Source organism: Glandiceps talaboti, chromosome 17, assembly GCF_964340395.1.
Source record: "Glandiceps talaboti chromosome 17, keGlaTala1.1, whole genome shotgun sequence".
NCBI classification, from domain to species: domain Eukaryota; kingdom Metazoa; phylum Hemichordata; class Enteropneusta; family Spengelidae; genus Glandiceps; species Glandiceps talaboti.
In genome coordinates, this window is record NC_135565.1 from 16,544,025 (window position 1) to 16,563,155 (window position 19,131).

The 19,131-nt window shown below is 35.2% G+C and overlaps 2 protein-coding genes across 2 annotated transcripts; one reads left to right on the plus strand and one right to left on the minus strand.

Annotated features, from left to right (window-relative positions):
- Positions 1 to 229: 229 nt before the first annotated feature.
- Positions 230 to 7,822, plus strand: LOC144448376 (NEDD8-conjugating enzyme Ubc12-like). The gene is made up of 6 exons (XM_078138598.1): positions 230 to 490; positions 2,642 to 2,736; positions 3,624 to 3,662; positions 4,287 to 4,390; positions 4,822 to 4,885; positions 5,382 to 7,822. The coding sequence occupies exons 1-6, from the start codon at positions 388 to 390 to the stop codon at positions 5,523 to 5,525; spliced, it is 549 nt and encodes a 182-aa protein (XP_077994724.1). The 5' UTR covers positions 230 to 387; the 3' UTR covers positions 5,526 to 7,822.
- A 791-nt stretch (positions 7,823 to 8,613) lies between these two features.
- LOC144448583 (23 kDa integral membrane protein-like) lies at positions 8,614 to 14,512 on the minus strand. Its single transcript, XM_078138858.1, has 7 exons — positions 14,180 to 14,512; positions 12,773 to 12,958; positions 11,955 to 12,029; positions 11,191 to 11,295; positions 9,786 to 9,890; positions 9,327 to 9,410; positions 8,614 to 8,878 (listed from the first exon to the last, which is right to left on the minus strand). Exons 1-7 carry the CDS (start codon positions 14,255 to 14,257, stop codon positions 8,729 to 8,731), a joined length of 783 nt encoding a protein of 260 aa, XP_077994984.1. The 5' UTR covers positions 14,258 to 14,512; the 3' UTR covers positions 8,614 to 8,728.
- Between the last annotated feature and the right edge of the window lie 4,619 nt (positions 14,513 to 19,131).

Below are 19,131 nucleotides of genomic sequence, written 5' to 3' on the forward strand. Positions count from 1 at the left end.
TCGACTAATATGGCAGTCAAGCTCCAAAGTGGTAACGTGATTATTTCTGTGTAACAAATGTCAGTGCTGACGCCCAAAGAAAGACAGTACAGAAAATCATATTCTCCTCACTTCATATTCAAAAGAAATACATAAAGCAACAAATAAAAAATTAAGTTATGTATAAATTTGTGGTAATTTAAATCGGGAAAGTTAGGGGGTTACTTCGGTATGTCTGTTTGTCGTTTGTGCTATCTACTTCCCGAACACCGGACACAGTCTTTCTTGGTCTTTGGAAGAGAGAACGATTTACAGAATTTCCCGGAATTTGTACCAAATAGTTTGGAATTTTGGACTTTATCAAGTAATCACACCTAACCACGGTGTGGATATCAAATTTTCAGCAAAATGATCAAGTTATTTTCGTTAAAACAGCAGAAAAAGGACGGTGACGGATCATCGAAATCCAATACGAAAAGGGCTTCAGCGGCACAGTTAAGAATAACGAAAGGTAATGAATGGAAACTAAACGAAATGAAAAGTTTTTTGATGATATTTACTGTTAAGGAAAATAGATCGAAATTGTGTAATTACGTTCAGATTTATGTATGGTGCGACACAAAGAGTTTGGAACGTAGACGTCACTTCCGATCTAAATAAACCGCTGTTGCGTTTGCATGTTTGCGAAATGTTGTATAAGCTTATTGATGAGTCATTGGTGACCCAAATAGGAAAGACAGAACCACGCTTAAAATGTTTTGTCATTTCCAAAATAAACGCACCCAAGTAAAACCATTCTTGTGGAGCCGTGAAGCGATTTCAATACTGCGTATTATATTGTACCAGAGGTCTCCTCGTTTTAAAAGTGAGATCTCGCAGACAGCGAGAGTCCATGATCGTTTTTTGACCATAACCTTAGGTGAAGGTCGTATATTAATCACTACGGCAAAAGAAAAAATCGGGGCAAATGTAAAATGTAGAACTATTGTTGTTCTGGTGGTACAAATCAGTTGTATGCTGTGGTCTAATCACGATAATATCTTCCTAATTCCTAACCAACTCTATATGAACTCCCTAACTTGCATTACAAATGTGTATGTACTTTACTGTATGTCAGTCCACTGTTCTACAGACTTACTACAGAGCTAGCTATACCAGCCAAAGAAAACAATAAAATCTGAATGTACAATTGAGGATGAAAGTATTGTAACCTATTGTCACAATACAACCAGTGGAGGGGAACTAAAAAATGAAACACTCGTTAACTGTTACGACTTTACTTTCTGCTGTGTAATTCTTGAAGTACCTTGTTGTTCATGATAAGTGGGTGAGTCAAGCCATTGCACTGTACAACCAGGCCAGTGTTTTGGCTAGTGTGTATATCTGGGTGGAGGTGAATCGGGTAAAACTGATAGATTTCCCAACCTAAAACCATAAAGTTGGTGGGGAACGCCAAGTCAAATACATTGGGAACACTGGATATTCTTCAATGAAGGAAGGTGTTGATCATTGATCATTTGTTTGTACACAAGCCACTACAAGTTGGGAAAACAAGATCTCTAATTAATAAGATTTTGTTCCTGTGACATAGTGATATAATGTAAGGGTCTCCTACTTGTGAAACATTGCATTTCACATCAGGCAGTAAAATTAATCCATTTTCCAAAAAATAAATTTGACATCTTACTTACAATGTAAACACAGTGTTAGGTATTTTAGCCATGTGCTCAGTGACAGAATTAGATTTACCTATTTGAGACCATCTTGGATTTATAGGGTTTGTGATAAGAATTTTGGACAGTGAACTAAGTTTAGTACAACAGTCAATAGTACCACAAGTGCAGTCAGGGTTAGGTGAGGATAGGAACAAGTTTGCTTATATTTATAACTTGAAATGGCTGTATTTGACCTGGGATAGTGGGAGACCCTCTAACACAAACAATATTTGTGACAACAAACACAAGCAGTCCACTGTTCTACACATACCTCGTACAGAAGGGGATGTTTTAATACCGAAGGAAGGTAAATAAGTAAACATGTCACTCAAAATGGGTTACTTTTTTCATGAAGTATCCCTAAACATGGGTCCATTTTCCCATTTGATAGTTCCATAACCCCCCCCCCCCCCACTATTTCATGTACAGCATGGCATTTTGATAGATAAGTGGTCATGTTCACAAGCAACACCCTGTGTTACACTCCAACGGCCAAAGTATCTTCAGTCATTGCCTAAATCTAAAAAATGCCCATAGAAAAGGGCAGATGTTTGGAACCTAAAAGCTTGATGACACATCCTTCTCCAAAATTTATTGATTTATCCAAGCAGTTTGCCCTCTAAGCCAATTTTACACACTACTGACGCACACAGTTTCTAGTGACACGCCAAAATTTCATGTTCCCTTATCTCTACTAAATTGGCGAGTCACAAGAAATCCCAGTTTTTATCATTTTACCTCACAACAACAACAACAACAATAACAATAACAATATTTGGCTATCATTAGAGGGCACACTGTATCCAAGTCTGTAAATGTTACAAGTCCCCCCCCCCTCCCATGTTACCATGGTTCTAATACTGCAGCATAATTTAATCACAGAAAGACTGAGTATTCTCCATTGTGTTTTTGTCTATTTCATTCTTTTCTTCATCTTTTTCTAACAGATATTACTGAATTAAATCTACCAAAAACATGTCAAGTAGAATTTCCAGACCCAGATGACTTACTAAACTTCAAACTTAATATCAGTCCAGATGAGGTAAGATACATGATGTACATATTGAATTACACAACATCCAAATAACATACTCATTTTTGACCAAATACATTCATTGACTTGGTAAATACAACAGCACAAATGGAAGGTTTCTGTTTAGGCCTAAAAAAAATTGTTTGTTTCCGGTTACCCGACCACCTAGTTTTTCACTGCCGACCCTAAACTTTTTTTACATATTCGAAAAAAATAAAATGAAATCATGAAAATTGTGAAGTCTTGTGAGAAATATTGGATACGGGAACTGACATCAATTTAAAAAGACAATGTAAAACTGTTTTTCCAGTCTATCATGGCTGAACATCTGATAGGAAGAAATGAATAACACAGAGAGCACATGAAAACAACGGAAAACATAACTACCTGACTAGAAACTCAAAAAATGTGTATATAAAAAATCTACCTACCCTACCTATTCTAAAAATGAGTGTAATCGGAACCACACAATGTTTTTTAGGCCTTACTAAGATTAAAGACAAACTAAATTTATATTGTTGCAAGATGTTGATAAAATCTATTACATGGACATTGATGTAATTACATTGACAGTAGGGTGGCGATTGTGATGACTTCTATGATCTTGCAATGCACATACATTTACAATCTTGATTACAAAAGGGTTTTTCTGCACAATAGAGGACCACATCACTTAGTAGTAATCTACCACATTGAACAAAGGTTTCAGTTTGTATCTATCTATCTATAGTAACTGAAGCCTCATTTCTTGTTGCACTTACATCACTTTTAGTAATTTAAGTAATTCTGACAATGTAAATAAGTTGAAAATTAAAAAAAGCATGAATACCATTTAAAAAGGTAAAAAATCATGCCATTGTATTTTGATATCCTTAATTTTATCTTGTTTTTTACAGGGTTTCTACAGAAATGGTAGATTTGTATTTAGCTTTAAGGTGAGTCCACATTTTTTGGAATAAAAAGTTGAATTCTATTATGACACATGACACAAAATGTAGCAAAGTGCTTGCAGTGTTATCTGTAGCTGTAGTGATCATGAGTGTAGTGATTAATAGTGCATAATCATTTGCATATCATTTGCATACAGGTATATGCATATGCAATAAGTCAAATGTTTTCGGTATTGCTCTGCAGTGCAACTAGTATACCCATACCAGTGCAAGTAATTACTCTTACATATACAATATATAAGATAATTATTAAACTGATATTATGTTGAGAATAATTATAATTAAGATACCTTTTGGAACAAACATTATGCTGTACATGTGAAAGGTGAACCGCAGTTTCGGCCATATCTCATGGCTGTGATTCACCACCAGGGTGCGCCCTCTGTGGTTGAAAATTGGAAACCCCCCTAATGGGTGGGATTTACTATGATGCTGGAGTAGACTTTGGGTAGTTCAAGTCCAGGGTCTCTGTTATATTATGTTGTCTGGTAAGATGTAAATGTGTCAGCACTGTCAGAGTATGTTTCAGTGAAACTTATTTGAATGGAAGCAAATATAAGTTGAGTTCTGGAATTTGTCACTGATAATGATTCCTTTGAATATCACAAGGTTGGACCAGGTTATCCACATGAAGCACCCAAAGTAAAGTGTGAAACACAAGTGTATCACCCCAATATTGATCTTGAAGGCAACGTTTGTCTAAATATATTACGGTAGGTACTTCGTACTTTTAGTTTGTCTACGTACATGATTAGAAACTATGCAGTGTCCATCATCATCATGAATGCCAGTACTGCTGTTTAAAAAAATCTGTTGTTATGGCATGTCTGTTAAATTTCTTAGAATACCTTTATGCAAAAATGTCAATAATGTTAACATGGAATTACATTTTTAGCACAATTGAAGTACAGGTCATTAATGGTAAAGTGGGTGGGTGGGGGGGGGGGGGATGTTTGAATGGCTTCACATCAAAAACTGCCCAACCAAACCTTGGTATTGGTAGGGACATTACTTAGGTCTTGTCCAGTTACAGCTAGTATAGTGCTAAACTCCAATGTTTGAATCTCACTGTCCTGGATCACAGCTGTAATAAAATATTTTCCTGATGTCAGAATTAATTTTAATACATGTTATATTTTCACAGAGAGGATTGGAAGCCAGTGTTGACCATTAATGCTATAATATATGGTTTACAATATTTATTTTTGGTGAGTATTTTTATTTCCCTGAATAATTTCAATTAATTTTTTGAAGTACATGTACAGCTAGATTTGAAATACTAATGTGGAAGTCAAGGTCTTGGTTTACCAGGATAGACATAAATTAAAATTGTTGTTGTGACATGTTGCATGATTATATTGAATTGAATTGTATCATTAATCTTGTTTTTACCTAAATTATCTGTGCATAAAGTCTTCTAAGCGCATTTCATTCAAATGATATGACTGCTATTGATTCTAAAGTTGTATCTGATAAAATCAATTAACTTCATATTTCTAAGTTAATGAATTTAACTTCGTATTGCACCAAAATTTACTTGTGCCGTGACTTCTGAAAACACTGACGAAGCCATGATGGATACCTGGCGAAAGCTTTGGTAAGCTAATTAAATTTTGGTGCAATACGAAGTTAAACCCATTAACTTAGACTGAACTTTTGTACTGATGAGCTTTCAGCAAACTTCAATATTTCTTTTTCTTACAGGAACCCAATCCAGAAGACCCCTTAAATAAAGACGCAGCAGAGGTCCTCCAGTCAAACAGACGACTATTTGAACAAAACGTGATGAAATCAATGCGAGGTGGCTACGTAGGTTCCACATACTTTGAGCGGTGCTTGAAAACGTGAAAGAACACTAAACTCTTCAACACTTTCCTCTTATTTGACTGTACAATTATTACGCCACCAGACAAGAAGGGTGATCACATAGAGCTATCAATCTAGCATTTCGTCAGCCCACCCCTCTCTTTCATCCACAATGTTATAGCCTTAGTATTAGTATTAGTACCTCAGACTAACCAGCACAAAGCAGGGGTGGACTGGTTATGATATGCTGGGAATCTCAAGTCTGTTTATTTAAAAGATTTATTTTTTAATTTTAATTTCTATGTTTGTTTAATGCTACCCCTAGTAATATACGGTAAATATACTGTGGTTTCTTAAGAATCTCAATAAAATCTTATGGAGGTCAGGTAGTTGGCGATTCGGTCAAATATCTTTATTTGCATTTGAAACAGCTATTGTGTTACATTTAACATTTACATAATGTTGACTTTATCACTGGCAAGTTGTTGGATTCCATCATGTTATTTTTATCTTGGCTTGAATCTTCCATTAAAATTTCATTGTGATAGCCATTCTCCTCATCTGACACGGTGGCCATTCAAAGCTAATCCCGATTCTTGCACGCGGAGTGGAAACGACAGTCATTCAGAACCATATTGTTGATAAAATGACAACATATTAATATTTATAAATAGAAAAATATAACTATTCAAGTGTTATTTTTATCACAATATGATCTTGAAAGATGCTGTTTGCGGGTTAACGATACTACTCGGCGTGAAAGATTGAGAAAGATTTTTGAATGACTACTTTGTCAGATGAAGAGACTGGGCATCAAGGTGAAAATTCAGACATGAAATATAATTAACAACTCTAGCAAAATAAAATAATATGAAATTGAGCAACTAATCAGTTAATATTTGGGCGGCACTCAAGACGAAAATATAAACATGTATTACAACGAGCAATTTGTAGACGATAGCAAAATTAAAGTAATAATCATATTAAACAAATATCCAATCCTATGTCAGGATTGGAGTCAAGACAAAAACGTATAAATATAATAGAAAGGGCAACAGAAGCTAAAATAAAGGTTAATTTGAATGATTCGCCAACTTGAACGTCAGATTTTCATGAGATCAAGTTTAGACAGATTCTAAGATGGTAAAAGTTGTTGTAACCTAGCATCACACAGATGTTCATGTAACCATTGTTTAACAAAAACTAAGAATTGAAATGCAGATTTTGTCCAGTTTCTAATTTGATTTATAACCGTGTTATTAGAAGTCAAACACAATCATTTTTAATAAGAGTCTGTTAATATAAGCCTTCCTGTAGGGTCAGTTGGCTTCCTCCATGTCTTCATTTATTAGCTAGACCTAGACTGTGAAATGCTATCCTTGAGGGTGCATCAATAAGTAGATATTATTTCTCAATATTTTCCCTTCCTTCAGCTGTGGAAAAAACAAGTGACCTAAGGGGCCTGGTCAATATGAGTTGAAGACGAGTAGTGGCAAAACCCATATGTCTTTTGTATTTTCTGGCTGATTCACAAAAAATGGAGAAAGGGACACTGTTAATTAATCCTGAAAAATTATTTGCAGTTAATGAAAATTGGCAAATGTAACCTCGTATATTCCTAAGACATGAAGTCAATTGAATCGAAAATATTGCTCTCTTTTTTTTTTGTCAGATGAAGTACATATTAAGTTGTGAATTGAGTACAAAGAAAATTTATCCTAAAAATTACTACCTGGTAGTCTGAGAGGCAGATGGCAAGCACATGGTGGGGTGACACATTTGCATTATTTACCTACAACCCCAGTATGTGTTTAAAATTTACACAACACAGGGACAAGGCAGACAGCTAGTTTGCCGTGTTATGGGTACAATTAGTTTATTCCCTTACAATTAATATGTGTTTTGATCATACTCAAATCCAGGGCCTTGACAGTAGATATATGACGTTTTATAAGCATGCTCTGGCAACTATTCCTGAAGAATGGGATGGACCACGTAGATGTCACATATACGTCTTACCCTTCACCTTGGTATATTGGTTTAGTACGGTCAATTTTACTTTGTTATTGGACCATCCCATTTCAAAATAGGTGTGTTAGTAAATACTCTGTGTTATCACCCTGTTTCAGGTATATAACATGCATTTACCAATTTGTACAATAGATTAGAGATTAGATTAGGAATGCTTTTATTATTTTATTTTAAACTTTATTTTTCTTCACATTTTCTCGCACAATTAATGTTACATCTCCAGTATATTTTTGTTTCTTTCCTAATGCTCAAGATTTCTGAAAACTGTCTGAAATTCTTTGTGATTGGCTTTTGTTAAATAAATATACCCAGAACTAAACTTTATTAGGTTGTCTGTGTTTATACTTTCTACTAGTCTAGTTCCTGACAATCGTGTTCCGATTTTACACTATGTTTTCTTCACACATTATGTCATGTCAATGTCATTGCTCTTGCACAGAATTCTGTGCTCCCCCTACAGTGTTCATATAAACATGATGATGTCGCGTTTTCGTTGATGGTTGACTGGGGAAATATACACCTTACTTAACATGAACTGCACTTTTGATGTTATTTTGTTCCTTAAGACTTCAAACCATCCTCTGTTAAAAATCAAGGAAAAGAAATACAATTCAAAACAACATCAAAATTAAGTCAATTTAGAATCCAATATGGCTGCCAAATCCAATATGGCTGCCAAATATCGTGTTAATTCTATGTGAAAATAGACTTATTTTCCTTGAAAACAAGACGGTGAATGATCAAATTTTTTTCATTATTTCAAAAGGACCAGAAACAAGCTTCCATATTGCAATATTTGGAAAGATTTTAAGATTTTTTTTTATTTTCAGTGAAATTTAACCTTGAGGCATGTGCTACCTTAAAACAGTTCAATCCTTCTAATTAGCTGAATTGCATGACCTTTAACCCTTTGAACTCCAGATATATGACCTTTAACCCTATTCCATTCCAGACACAAGACAGAAACATAGACACCATTTTGATTTTAATTAAGTTTTCAACGAAATTTTTACCGTAGTGGTAAATGATAAAAAAAGTTATTTCTAAAATTTCATTCTGAAATAAAGTATCAAATCATTCACCAGAAATTACAGGTAGACGAAATTTTTTGTTGCAATGAATTAGGAGGGAAAGTGCTTTCACTACAACATTTAATGAAACATTTAAAGCAAGTACAATAATTTACATCATTTTTATTCCGTGTTTTGTCATTTTCACAATGTTGTCGTCATCAGTTTGCCGCTCCAATTATTATTCGCAATGCTGCATTCAGGTTCTGCAGAATAGATACAATGAATGTTTCGACGATTTCGTTGTTTCCGGAAGTGACGTAACAATTTCATTGAATACACCAACCCAAGTAACTGTAAGACAAAACAACAGTGCATATTTTGATTAATTCAAGTCCAATTTGAGATTGATAGCTTCGACATTGTATTCTTTCAAATACTATCAGACGAATGTTCAAGACCAGGAAATCATTATCCCCCCAACTCCCAACCCTCACCCCAAACCCCACCCCCAACATAAATGTATCATCCACCCCGGTGTTGCATCGAATGCGATAATGATGGTATACGTTAGAACATACTCATGACACAGGAATTTTATTTTAATTGTCAGTACTCGTCCCCAGCTCGTAGTGACAAGGTCCCCTATGACACTCATCTTGGTTACCCAGCCTCTTGCCGTTGAGGGCATGCTAGGGCTATGCCCTCAACGGCAAGAGGCTTGGTAACCGAGACGACGAAAAACATCGGGAAATACTAAGTAGCAATATAGCATGATGCAGTAAGACATATTTTTTTTTACCTGTGAAAATCCGATAGTAAATAATGATGAATACAGCAATCTAACATACAGCTTTGCGTCTCTAGATACCACGTTTAGACATCCCTACAGAAAATTCAAAATGTAAATTTCACACACAATGCCATAAAAACGTGCAGATTCATATTCCTTTGGAGGCGCTCTTGTCTTGTCCCGAAAGGTTATGAAAGCGCGCCCTCAACGGCAGTGTGTAAGCCTCAAAACCGTGGAATTATCGTATACTACTAGTATATTTTGTTTTGTTAAATAGCAAGATGATCTACATGTTTGCGTTTTGCATTTTGTTCCTAGCTAATCGACTTAAGTTATTGCTTACACGCTCCGTTTGACCATTACACTTGGCCATAGATTATAGTTTATATATATGATCAGTATTAGCTAACCAGTTGTTTTTCACAATACATTGAATCTTACTGTTTTTCAGTATAAAATCACACTTACTTTTGTGTGTACATCAAAAGTTAGTTTGTCATCACAATATTGACAGTAACAACTGAGAGGCGGTAATTTCCAGTCATCGGGACCATTTAAACCACAACACTGAAACTATATGTCAGAGAGAGAGAGAGAGAGAGAGAGAGAGAGAGAGAGAGAGAGAGAGAGAGAGAGAGAGAGAGAGAGAGAGAGAGAGAGAGAGAGAGAGAGAGAGAGAGAGAGAGAGAGAGAGAGAGAGAGAGAGAGAGAGAAGACACCGTCAGGCAACTGTAAACTGGGGATCAGCTCTGTATGTATACGTACATGTATTTTATTATCGGTACATTTATACATCAAATGGCAAAGGAATTGAAGGTGAACGGGCGAGCACACACATTGATGTGATACTCGTCCCGGAACATTTTACAACTCTACCCTGGACTCTACCGTACCTGGATGGATCGAGACATGAATATATAAACTGTTAGTAACTACGTGCATACGACAGCCTACGATAGTGTTCATTCAAAAACATGTTCGAGTCTGTTCGTACACGATATTTCAGTGGAGTTTTTTTTTTATATAGGTCAACCGTGGGAGGGGAAAACTGCCAGTATTGAAGCGGACAAAACGTGTACGTCAGCTGACAAGGTATCGGCGACGGTATTTGGGCTGCATGAATCTGAGCATTATTAAATTTAGAAGAGTCCAAACTAAAAAAAAATAATATCCAGAGTGGTTCGTTGGTGTGGTGTTTTTTATGGAGTTAAATTAATCTAGAGACGAATGTAAATATATATATGTTTGGAAGAATGGAGGTAATATGGTGGTGAGATGGCAGTTGAGAGTATGCAAATATTATACAATTACAATACAATACAATACAATACAATACAATACAATACAATACAATACAATACAATACAATACAATACAATACAATACAATACAATACAATACAATACAATACAATACAATACAATACAATACAATACAATACAATACAATACAATAGGATGCCATGCCATGCGATGCCATGACATGCGATGCCATGACATGCCATGTCATGCAATAAACACAACACAACACAACACAACACAACACAACACAATATATATATTATTATTCTCAGGGAGAAACTTCTGCTTTGACTCATACAAAAACGACAAACATTATATATGTACAAAACAAAGCAACACTATTGAAGTTATTAACATAATAATATTATAATAATATAATGCTGGGGAAAGAGAGACGGACACATATTTATGGGCAGTGGGAATATCAATCCATCATTATTTGATCTGTTTGAATTGGGCTCCAGGACAATATCAAAATATAAATGTAAATTTACAAATACGAAGGCTGTCTGTCATCAACCTGTAGAACCAAAGATCGCTATATTACAACGAGGTAAATAACGAATGTTTACCTTTGTCTGGAGCCAATCAACAAGCTTGTTATCTGGAGATGCGTCTTCTTTATCATAATATTCTTGTACCATTGTCGACAGTGTTGATTGGGCAGTGTACACTAGCTGTGAAACAACAATTAGAAGGTGAACGAACATGCTTCAATCAGATATACATAAATACATATATATATATATATATATATATATATATATATATATATATATATATATATATATATATATATATACGCCGAGGAAGCGTGAAACTCAAGGTAACGACTTACAACATCCTTATTCTTTCACACACACACACACACACACACACACACACACACACACACACACACACACACACATACACATGCACACACATATATATACACACACACACAAACAATCAAACAAACAAACACACTCACACACATTGTTATTTTGTTTTTTGTTTTGGAGGTTCATTATTTGGTATAGATTAATACTTAGTCATTAAACACACAAAATATCTCACTCATTAAAACGTTTCATGAACAATCCAATAATATTGTACATCTATATTGTTAACAATGGAGAATTCTGACGACAATGTACAGTATGCTTTGAATACTGAATGATGTAATGGATCGCTGTATAAATGCCTCCCTAGTGAGATGCATGGATGGTCGAACTGGCAATGGTTCTCTCTCCGATGGGTACACTTATCAGGTTAACTATCCAGTCCCATTTAGAGGCTAATCTAGATATGAGAACAATTAATGTATATATAAAACGGTGTTATTATAACTTACCTTAGTACGATTAGCCGCTATAGCAACACCAATCGATAGCACTGTTAACATCAATCCAGTCAGTACAGCGAAGAACTATAATATTAGTTATGAGATAAAAAAAAAGAAAAAAGAAAAAAAGGCTCTTTTAAATTGGTTTTATTTTTATGTTTTAAACCATGTTCTGGCAATAAACGGTTAATGTATTACATACAACGAAACACGACACGACACGATACGATATGACAAGACACGACAGAACTTGATAGAATAGAATATAATATAATAGAATGCAATACAATACAATACAATACAATACAATACAATACAATACAATACAATACAATACAATACAATACAATACAATACAATGCAATGCAATGCAATGCAATGCAATGCAATGCAATGCAATGCAATGCAATGCAATGCAATGCAATACAATACAATACAATACAATACAATACAATACAATAGAAATAATATCATTCATAGTGTACACATGGAAAATCACTTTTAGTCATATATGTCAAAAGAGATCACATATACAATAACCAAACAAAAATTAATGATAAAAAAGAAATATCAAAATAAGACAACTATACAGGCTGAAAGTATAGATTTTGAAACACTATTGATCAAGAGCAGTTACAATATATGACAGTAGAAGATGTGTTTGATATAAGAAACGAAGTCATGCTAAGTGTCTTTAAAATGTAGTATCATGTTGAAATATTGACATGTTAAGTGAAAATACTTGTATCTAATGCAAATTAATGTAAACTCCTCGCCTTCGATTCCTCTAGATTATGTATGTATGTTACACTCAGATGTATACTTACCATGCCAAGCAGACAAACGTTCTCACTCCTCGTAGCATAACACCCAACAATACCAGTGACACACATCAATACACACATAGTGATACTTCCATAGATCATAAAACGAAGTTTACTGCCGCCATAGTCATCCAAACGGACTCCAAAGTGAACGTACAGACAGAGGGCGCACAAACTTAGGGCACAAACCTACAGACAAGAGGATAATGTTATCAGTGGGTGTTTTGATAAATCTGACATACCTATCAATTATACATTGTGTTCTTTACAGTTTACATGAATAATTCACAAACCGCATATCTTGATATGTGTGCCAAATGATGTTTTCTAAACTGGGCTGTGATATTTTTCCGCCATTTTTATAAATTCTTTATATAAATCAATAATTAATACTCGTTTATGTATCGCTATAATGAACTATTTTAATACGTTCACTGCTTTATAATCTTCCTGAAAACAAAAAATTGTTCGTTCTTGTTTGTCTGTTTATTTAATATTGTGCAGTAGTTATACTCTGTTAATGGCATATGTTGTAGTGTTCCGTAGTAATACGAATCACATAAAGTTCGGCAACTTAATCATGAGCAAGATCTCATTCATGTTTTAATTTTTCCATTACGCTAAAATAAGACCTTGTAATTTGACCGTTATCTTATACATCTCTGTATATATATGTGCACTTAGAGAAATAACAAATACGTGTACGTATTCACTATCGAGTATCACATTACACGCACTGTGCTTTCATGTTAAGTATTCCACGAAACTATCATTTCCGGCAAACAATCGATTCCAAGACGTCACTTTGACATGAAAAGACACTCTCAAGACGTTGCGGTAAATCGATTAATTTGTCTGATATTGGTCAAAATGCTAATTGTTTCGTTAAGTAATTCAACTGATGAATACTTATTTGCATGACATAACCATTAGTTGAGGTATAGTCGTTTTGTTGGTGCCTCTCTGGTTTCATGTTGTCTTATTATCTCTTTTATTCAGAGCTTCTTCAACATTCTTCTCATATTTATATACATGGATTACTTTTATAGAATGACGCATTGATAAAGAACAGGAAATGGACAATAAAATCCCTTGTTGCAAGGTCAAATATGCAAACGTTAACGTTGGTCAAAATGGCGGATTTTCAGTCACCACCCTTTTCCAAAATCTCTATTTTTTTCTAAACTTTCATTTTGTACCATTATAATAATCAACTGATACTTGGGACAAATGCTTTCGTTATATTACCTGGAGCACGTACAGTATCCCAGTAACGGCTTCGAGGATTTGAATTACCCGTTTGTTCAAACTCAAACTTCTTTTTAGTGGCCTGAGGTTCAAAGTTGCGTCTGCATGGATTAGGTTCCGAGTCGAAATATGATTGATAATAAAACGAGCAAAAATACTTACCACTTGGACGAAGTTGAATAGATACAAGAAATTCTTTATACATTTCGTTTGGAATCCTGTCACATTACTAGCGGGCATTATTACTCGAATCCCTGAGAAAGCAGTTATTCAATTTACACCCCGACCAAACGGCACCATACGATCTTGTCCATCATATTCATATTGTGCAACATTTGCACGCCGCGGTGCTTAATTTACATATTATAGGTATGTCCAGGTGTATTTATGGTCGAACGGTGCTCAGTACACAGAAAAACAGTTGGAAAGGTAATTTATCCCTGCATGCAGACGGTTGAGAGACGATTAGGAGCTCCGTTATAAATGCGACTTCACTCGCTCGTGATGACGATACTACTGACATGTCATTCGACGTGCATATTAACAGGGTCGTCTATACACGTCGGTTGTATTAATCACAGACATGTTAAGTCATGCATGACTCTAAATCTACCATACAATTCCCGCCTAAAATGACCTGATGAAAAATTCTCGATTTATCACAATTTTAACAAACGAGTCGTCTTTTTGCCCCAGGGGTTTTGGCTATTGGCATAATATATGGCAATTTATCAAAATATAGCTTCTCTGTATACCAAATATTTTTAAATTCGCGTATTTTGCACTAATTGTAATATTTCGAATGAGTGTTAGTACTTTCTTTGACTTTGAACATTTTAAAACTTCACTCGCGTATCAAACAATATCAGACAGACAGACAGACAGACAGACAGACAGACAGACAGACAGACAGACAGACAGACAGACAGACAGACAGACAGACAGACGGACGGACAGGGTTAATTACTTGTCGTGTTTTATATACACGTATGGTGCACTCTTTATAAAGACTGTAAAATTGCAGTCCCTGAAAACAATAACTCGTTGCCCCTAATTCATGTATTCAGATTAAATCGTGTCATAGTTTGACCCTAAGTGTATTTTATAGAATTCCACTGTCAGTGTTTTAAATTCTGCCAGGAGAATATAACATGACTCCCCTGAGAGTACCAACAGCATTAAGAGATAAGAACACGTAAGTTGACTCAACGGTTATATCTATAGTATTTATTTATTTCTGTCTTTAGCTTCAATATACTTTTAATTTGAATATCTATGCATATTTAAGGGTGGAAGTACAGACTAGTACTAGTAGTAGTCCAGACAAGTACGAGTAATCTGGGAAAGTACATTTGCAGGTATATCTGTATTTGTTACCTTATGGAAACTTTCCCATCGGAAATCGTCACCTTTCACGAACGTTGTTTTTGCCCTAATGCTTTTTGTTTTGTTTTGTTTTGTTTTGTTTTGTTTTGTTTTGTTTTGTTTTGTTTTGTTTTGTTTTGTTTTTTTCTGTTCTGTTCTGTTCTGTTCTGTTCTGTTCTGTTCTGTTCTGTTCTGTTCTGTTTTGTTTTGTTTTGTTTTGTTTTGTTTTGTTTTGTTTTGTTTTGTTTTGTTTTGTTTTGTTTTGTTTTGTTTTGTTTTGTTTTGTTCTGTTCTGTTCTGTTCTGTTCTGTTCTGACTTTTTTTGGGGTGGGGGTTATGGGTATTTTAAGGTAATTTCTGCTGATCATGAATATATCAATAATATACGACTCGATTTCTTTAGGTAGGAGACTCTCACTCACAGAAGAACAACGTTGCAAACAAACAATAAACAAACGATACAGAGGTAAATAAAGAAATCGATCCGTGTTTCAATCAGATTGTGTACATGTAGCATACCACTATCACGTGTTATTGGTTGACAGGTCTTCGAATGATTCGGGCGTGATACAAGATCAAAATGAAAGTGACATGCACGAAAAGGTTACAAAAAAAGTATAAAATTTTGTTTTCACGATTACGGAGGGGTGTTAACGGAATAGCTTCATTTGATTTCACGGTCGTTTATCTTGTCAATTCTATCAAGTGACCCACTGATCACGCTCTTAAATCTTCACCTTTACCCCTTCATTGCATTACATGTATATTTAAGAACAAATATCAAGATATGACTTTTCTATTTAAAAAATGAAAATATCATCTTTTACATCAAAGTTTTGACATAAATTAACAGACGAGGATTGATTTTATAATTCTGCTCTAGCATGCACTTCAGGTATTCAAAAAAGTGGGGGGGGGGGCAAGAATTTTGTCCAAATTTTTTGGCCGGAAAATTCTTCTTAGGCCCACAGATTTTACAATAGGCGTAGAACACTGCTCTGTTTACTGATATGATTTGAGTGAAACGAACACACCTGAGACGAAATGAAATTTCTTAGAACATTGAGAAATAAAATAAAATTCCCACCAGAACAAAAATCTAGCGCCATATCTGCAAATCCAATCAAGTATAACTTGTAAGTACGTATGAGAACTGAATGTTTTGTCACTCTAATCCAATTTTATTCACCTTCGTGTCTTTAACACATAGGTCATATAAATCATCTTGATTCAAGACAGCTAGGGAGCTTAGCAGAAAAATAATTGAACTTTGTGGATTTGGACTTTCTAGTTGCCTAGCAACGACTGATTGAGCTAATAAGAAAAATCCCCTTCATGTTTTTCGACAAATGTTTGTCTTCAAGATTTATGTACCAAAACATATAATAGTTGCCATGGAAACTATTTTCATGATGTAGAATTTGCATAATATTTGTACTATCAATTCTGGTGATATATATATGCATTTACAATTCTAGTTTTCTCCCGTGAGATATTCTCATGTCAAAGGTCACTGATTATGACGTCATCAATGAGACCATAAATGTCAAATCTCCTCATCACTTATTTCTTCAATATATCCTTTATGTTTCAAGGGTCACGGGGATGGTCAAAGTATTCAAATATATTTATACTGAAATGATAAAAATTGATGGGGGTCAAATTATTTCGTTGGCTGAATTTTTGAATTTTTTTTTTCGAACTCATATTCAACGCAAGTAAGTAGTAAGATAGGCCGGGGTCGGAGCGCCCTCATACATCGGCCAACCCCTTTTAAAATTCAAGACCGTCGTTTGAGGGCGGAGCGACATGCTTATGTCACAGTCGAGTAGATAGGTTGGTGTATTTGCATATGAAATAGAACGAAGTTGTAAAGGACATGCATCACATACCGAATGCTACAGATATATATGCACATATATACTATCCCAGAGACTTGTCTTGGTGTTACCATCTCATGAAGCTATCCACACCAAGCCAAGTCAAATATATACCAGTTAGACTAAGATACGTCGTAACGTTCCACCTCTCACGAGGGGTTGGCCGATGTGTGAGGGCGCCTCGTCACGGCGTACCTTACAGACTATATACGAGTTAGAAGAAGAGGGTGTATTTTCAATTTAAAACTACCAACACATCTCTGCTAAATCGAAGTGGAGCTTATGTAAACCAATGACGTCATCGCGTCCACACGTGACTTAAATTAGTAGGAAGGCCAATTCCATGTGTCCAAAAAGTCAATATAAGATCCACTTAGGTTTTAGCAGAGCTGTTGGTGGTTGCTTCAAATTCAATATATATATTCCTGTGCTTCTACATGTGAATGTGTCTGTCTTGACTTGGTGTGGAGCTTCTTGAGATGGTAACACCAAGACAAGTCTGTGGAGTACGTATTAACACAGACACTCATTAAATAATAAATTATACACATTGTATAAATTTATTCATGTTAAATTGGGGAATTGAGGATTTTGTTGAACTTGCCCAATCAATAGACCCCACAGTGTCACGTGTAGGGTCTATGCCCGATCACTGTCCTTTTTACGATATGTAATTTATAGATATATGAATAAATTATAAATTATAAATAGGTCCTAAATGAAGAACATTGACAATGCCAATACAGTCACTGAGTGTATATATGACATTGAATAGCTGGTATTGGTAAAGTGGCACTAGAATAGAATAGAATAGAATAGAATAGAATAGAATAGAATAGAATAGAATAGAATAGAATAGAATAGAATAGAATAGAATAGAATAGAATAGAATAGAATAGAATAGAATTGGAGTGGTGTGTAGTTGAGCAGAGCGAATGGAGTAAAATAGAAAAGAAAAGGCAAGACGAGAGAGAATAGTGGAGAAGAGAGGGGTACAACAGAAAATGAGAGGAGAGGAGAGAAGAGAAGAGAAGAGAAGAGAAGAGAAGAGAAGAGAAGAGAAGAGAAAAGAGGAGAGGAGAGGAGAGGAGAGGAGAGGAGGAGAGGAGAGGAGAGGAGAGGAGAGAAGAGAAGAGAAGGGAAGAGGAGAGGAGAGAAGTCTACACGAGTCAGTATCTTGATAGAGTCTGTATAATGATCGGTAGAAAGGTCCACACAACATATTAGACACATTAATTACAAAGTATATTTGAGTTTGAAATTTAGAAGTATACAAATATAGATATCTAAATTACTAGTCTCCAAGGACAGTTTACTGTTTTCAATATGATTTCAAAAGAAATTTACCGCCAGTAAAATTAGTATATTTACATCCCACACGTCTACATTATACCAGTGGTTTATTTATAAATAACTCGAGCTTTCACTCTGCTTAGTGTTGCACTTTGTGTATACCGCATTTACTTGTCGATATCAATGGGTACGGTCGATACCGAGAGAATATACGTATTAGGCTGATTGGGGGCTCACTTCTCTTTATGGTGATAACAGAACATATAATGCCAGTTAAATTGAGGGTACATGATAAACAACTATCATTTCATTGAACTTGAGGGCGTGATACAGTCGACGTCAGTAAGCGCATACTACAAGTGACTGACGTCTTTCAGTTTGAGGGCGTACTACAAGTGATGTCACTCAGATTGAGGGCGCACTACAAAGGATAGTAGTCGAGGGTGCACTTAAAGTGATGTCTTTGAGTTTAAGGACGCACTACAAGTGATGGCATTCAGTTTGAGGGCGCACTACAGAGGATAGTAGTCAATTTGAGGGCGCACTTAAAGTGATGTCTTTGAGTTTGAGGGCGCA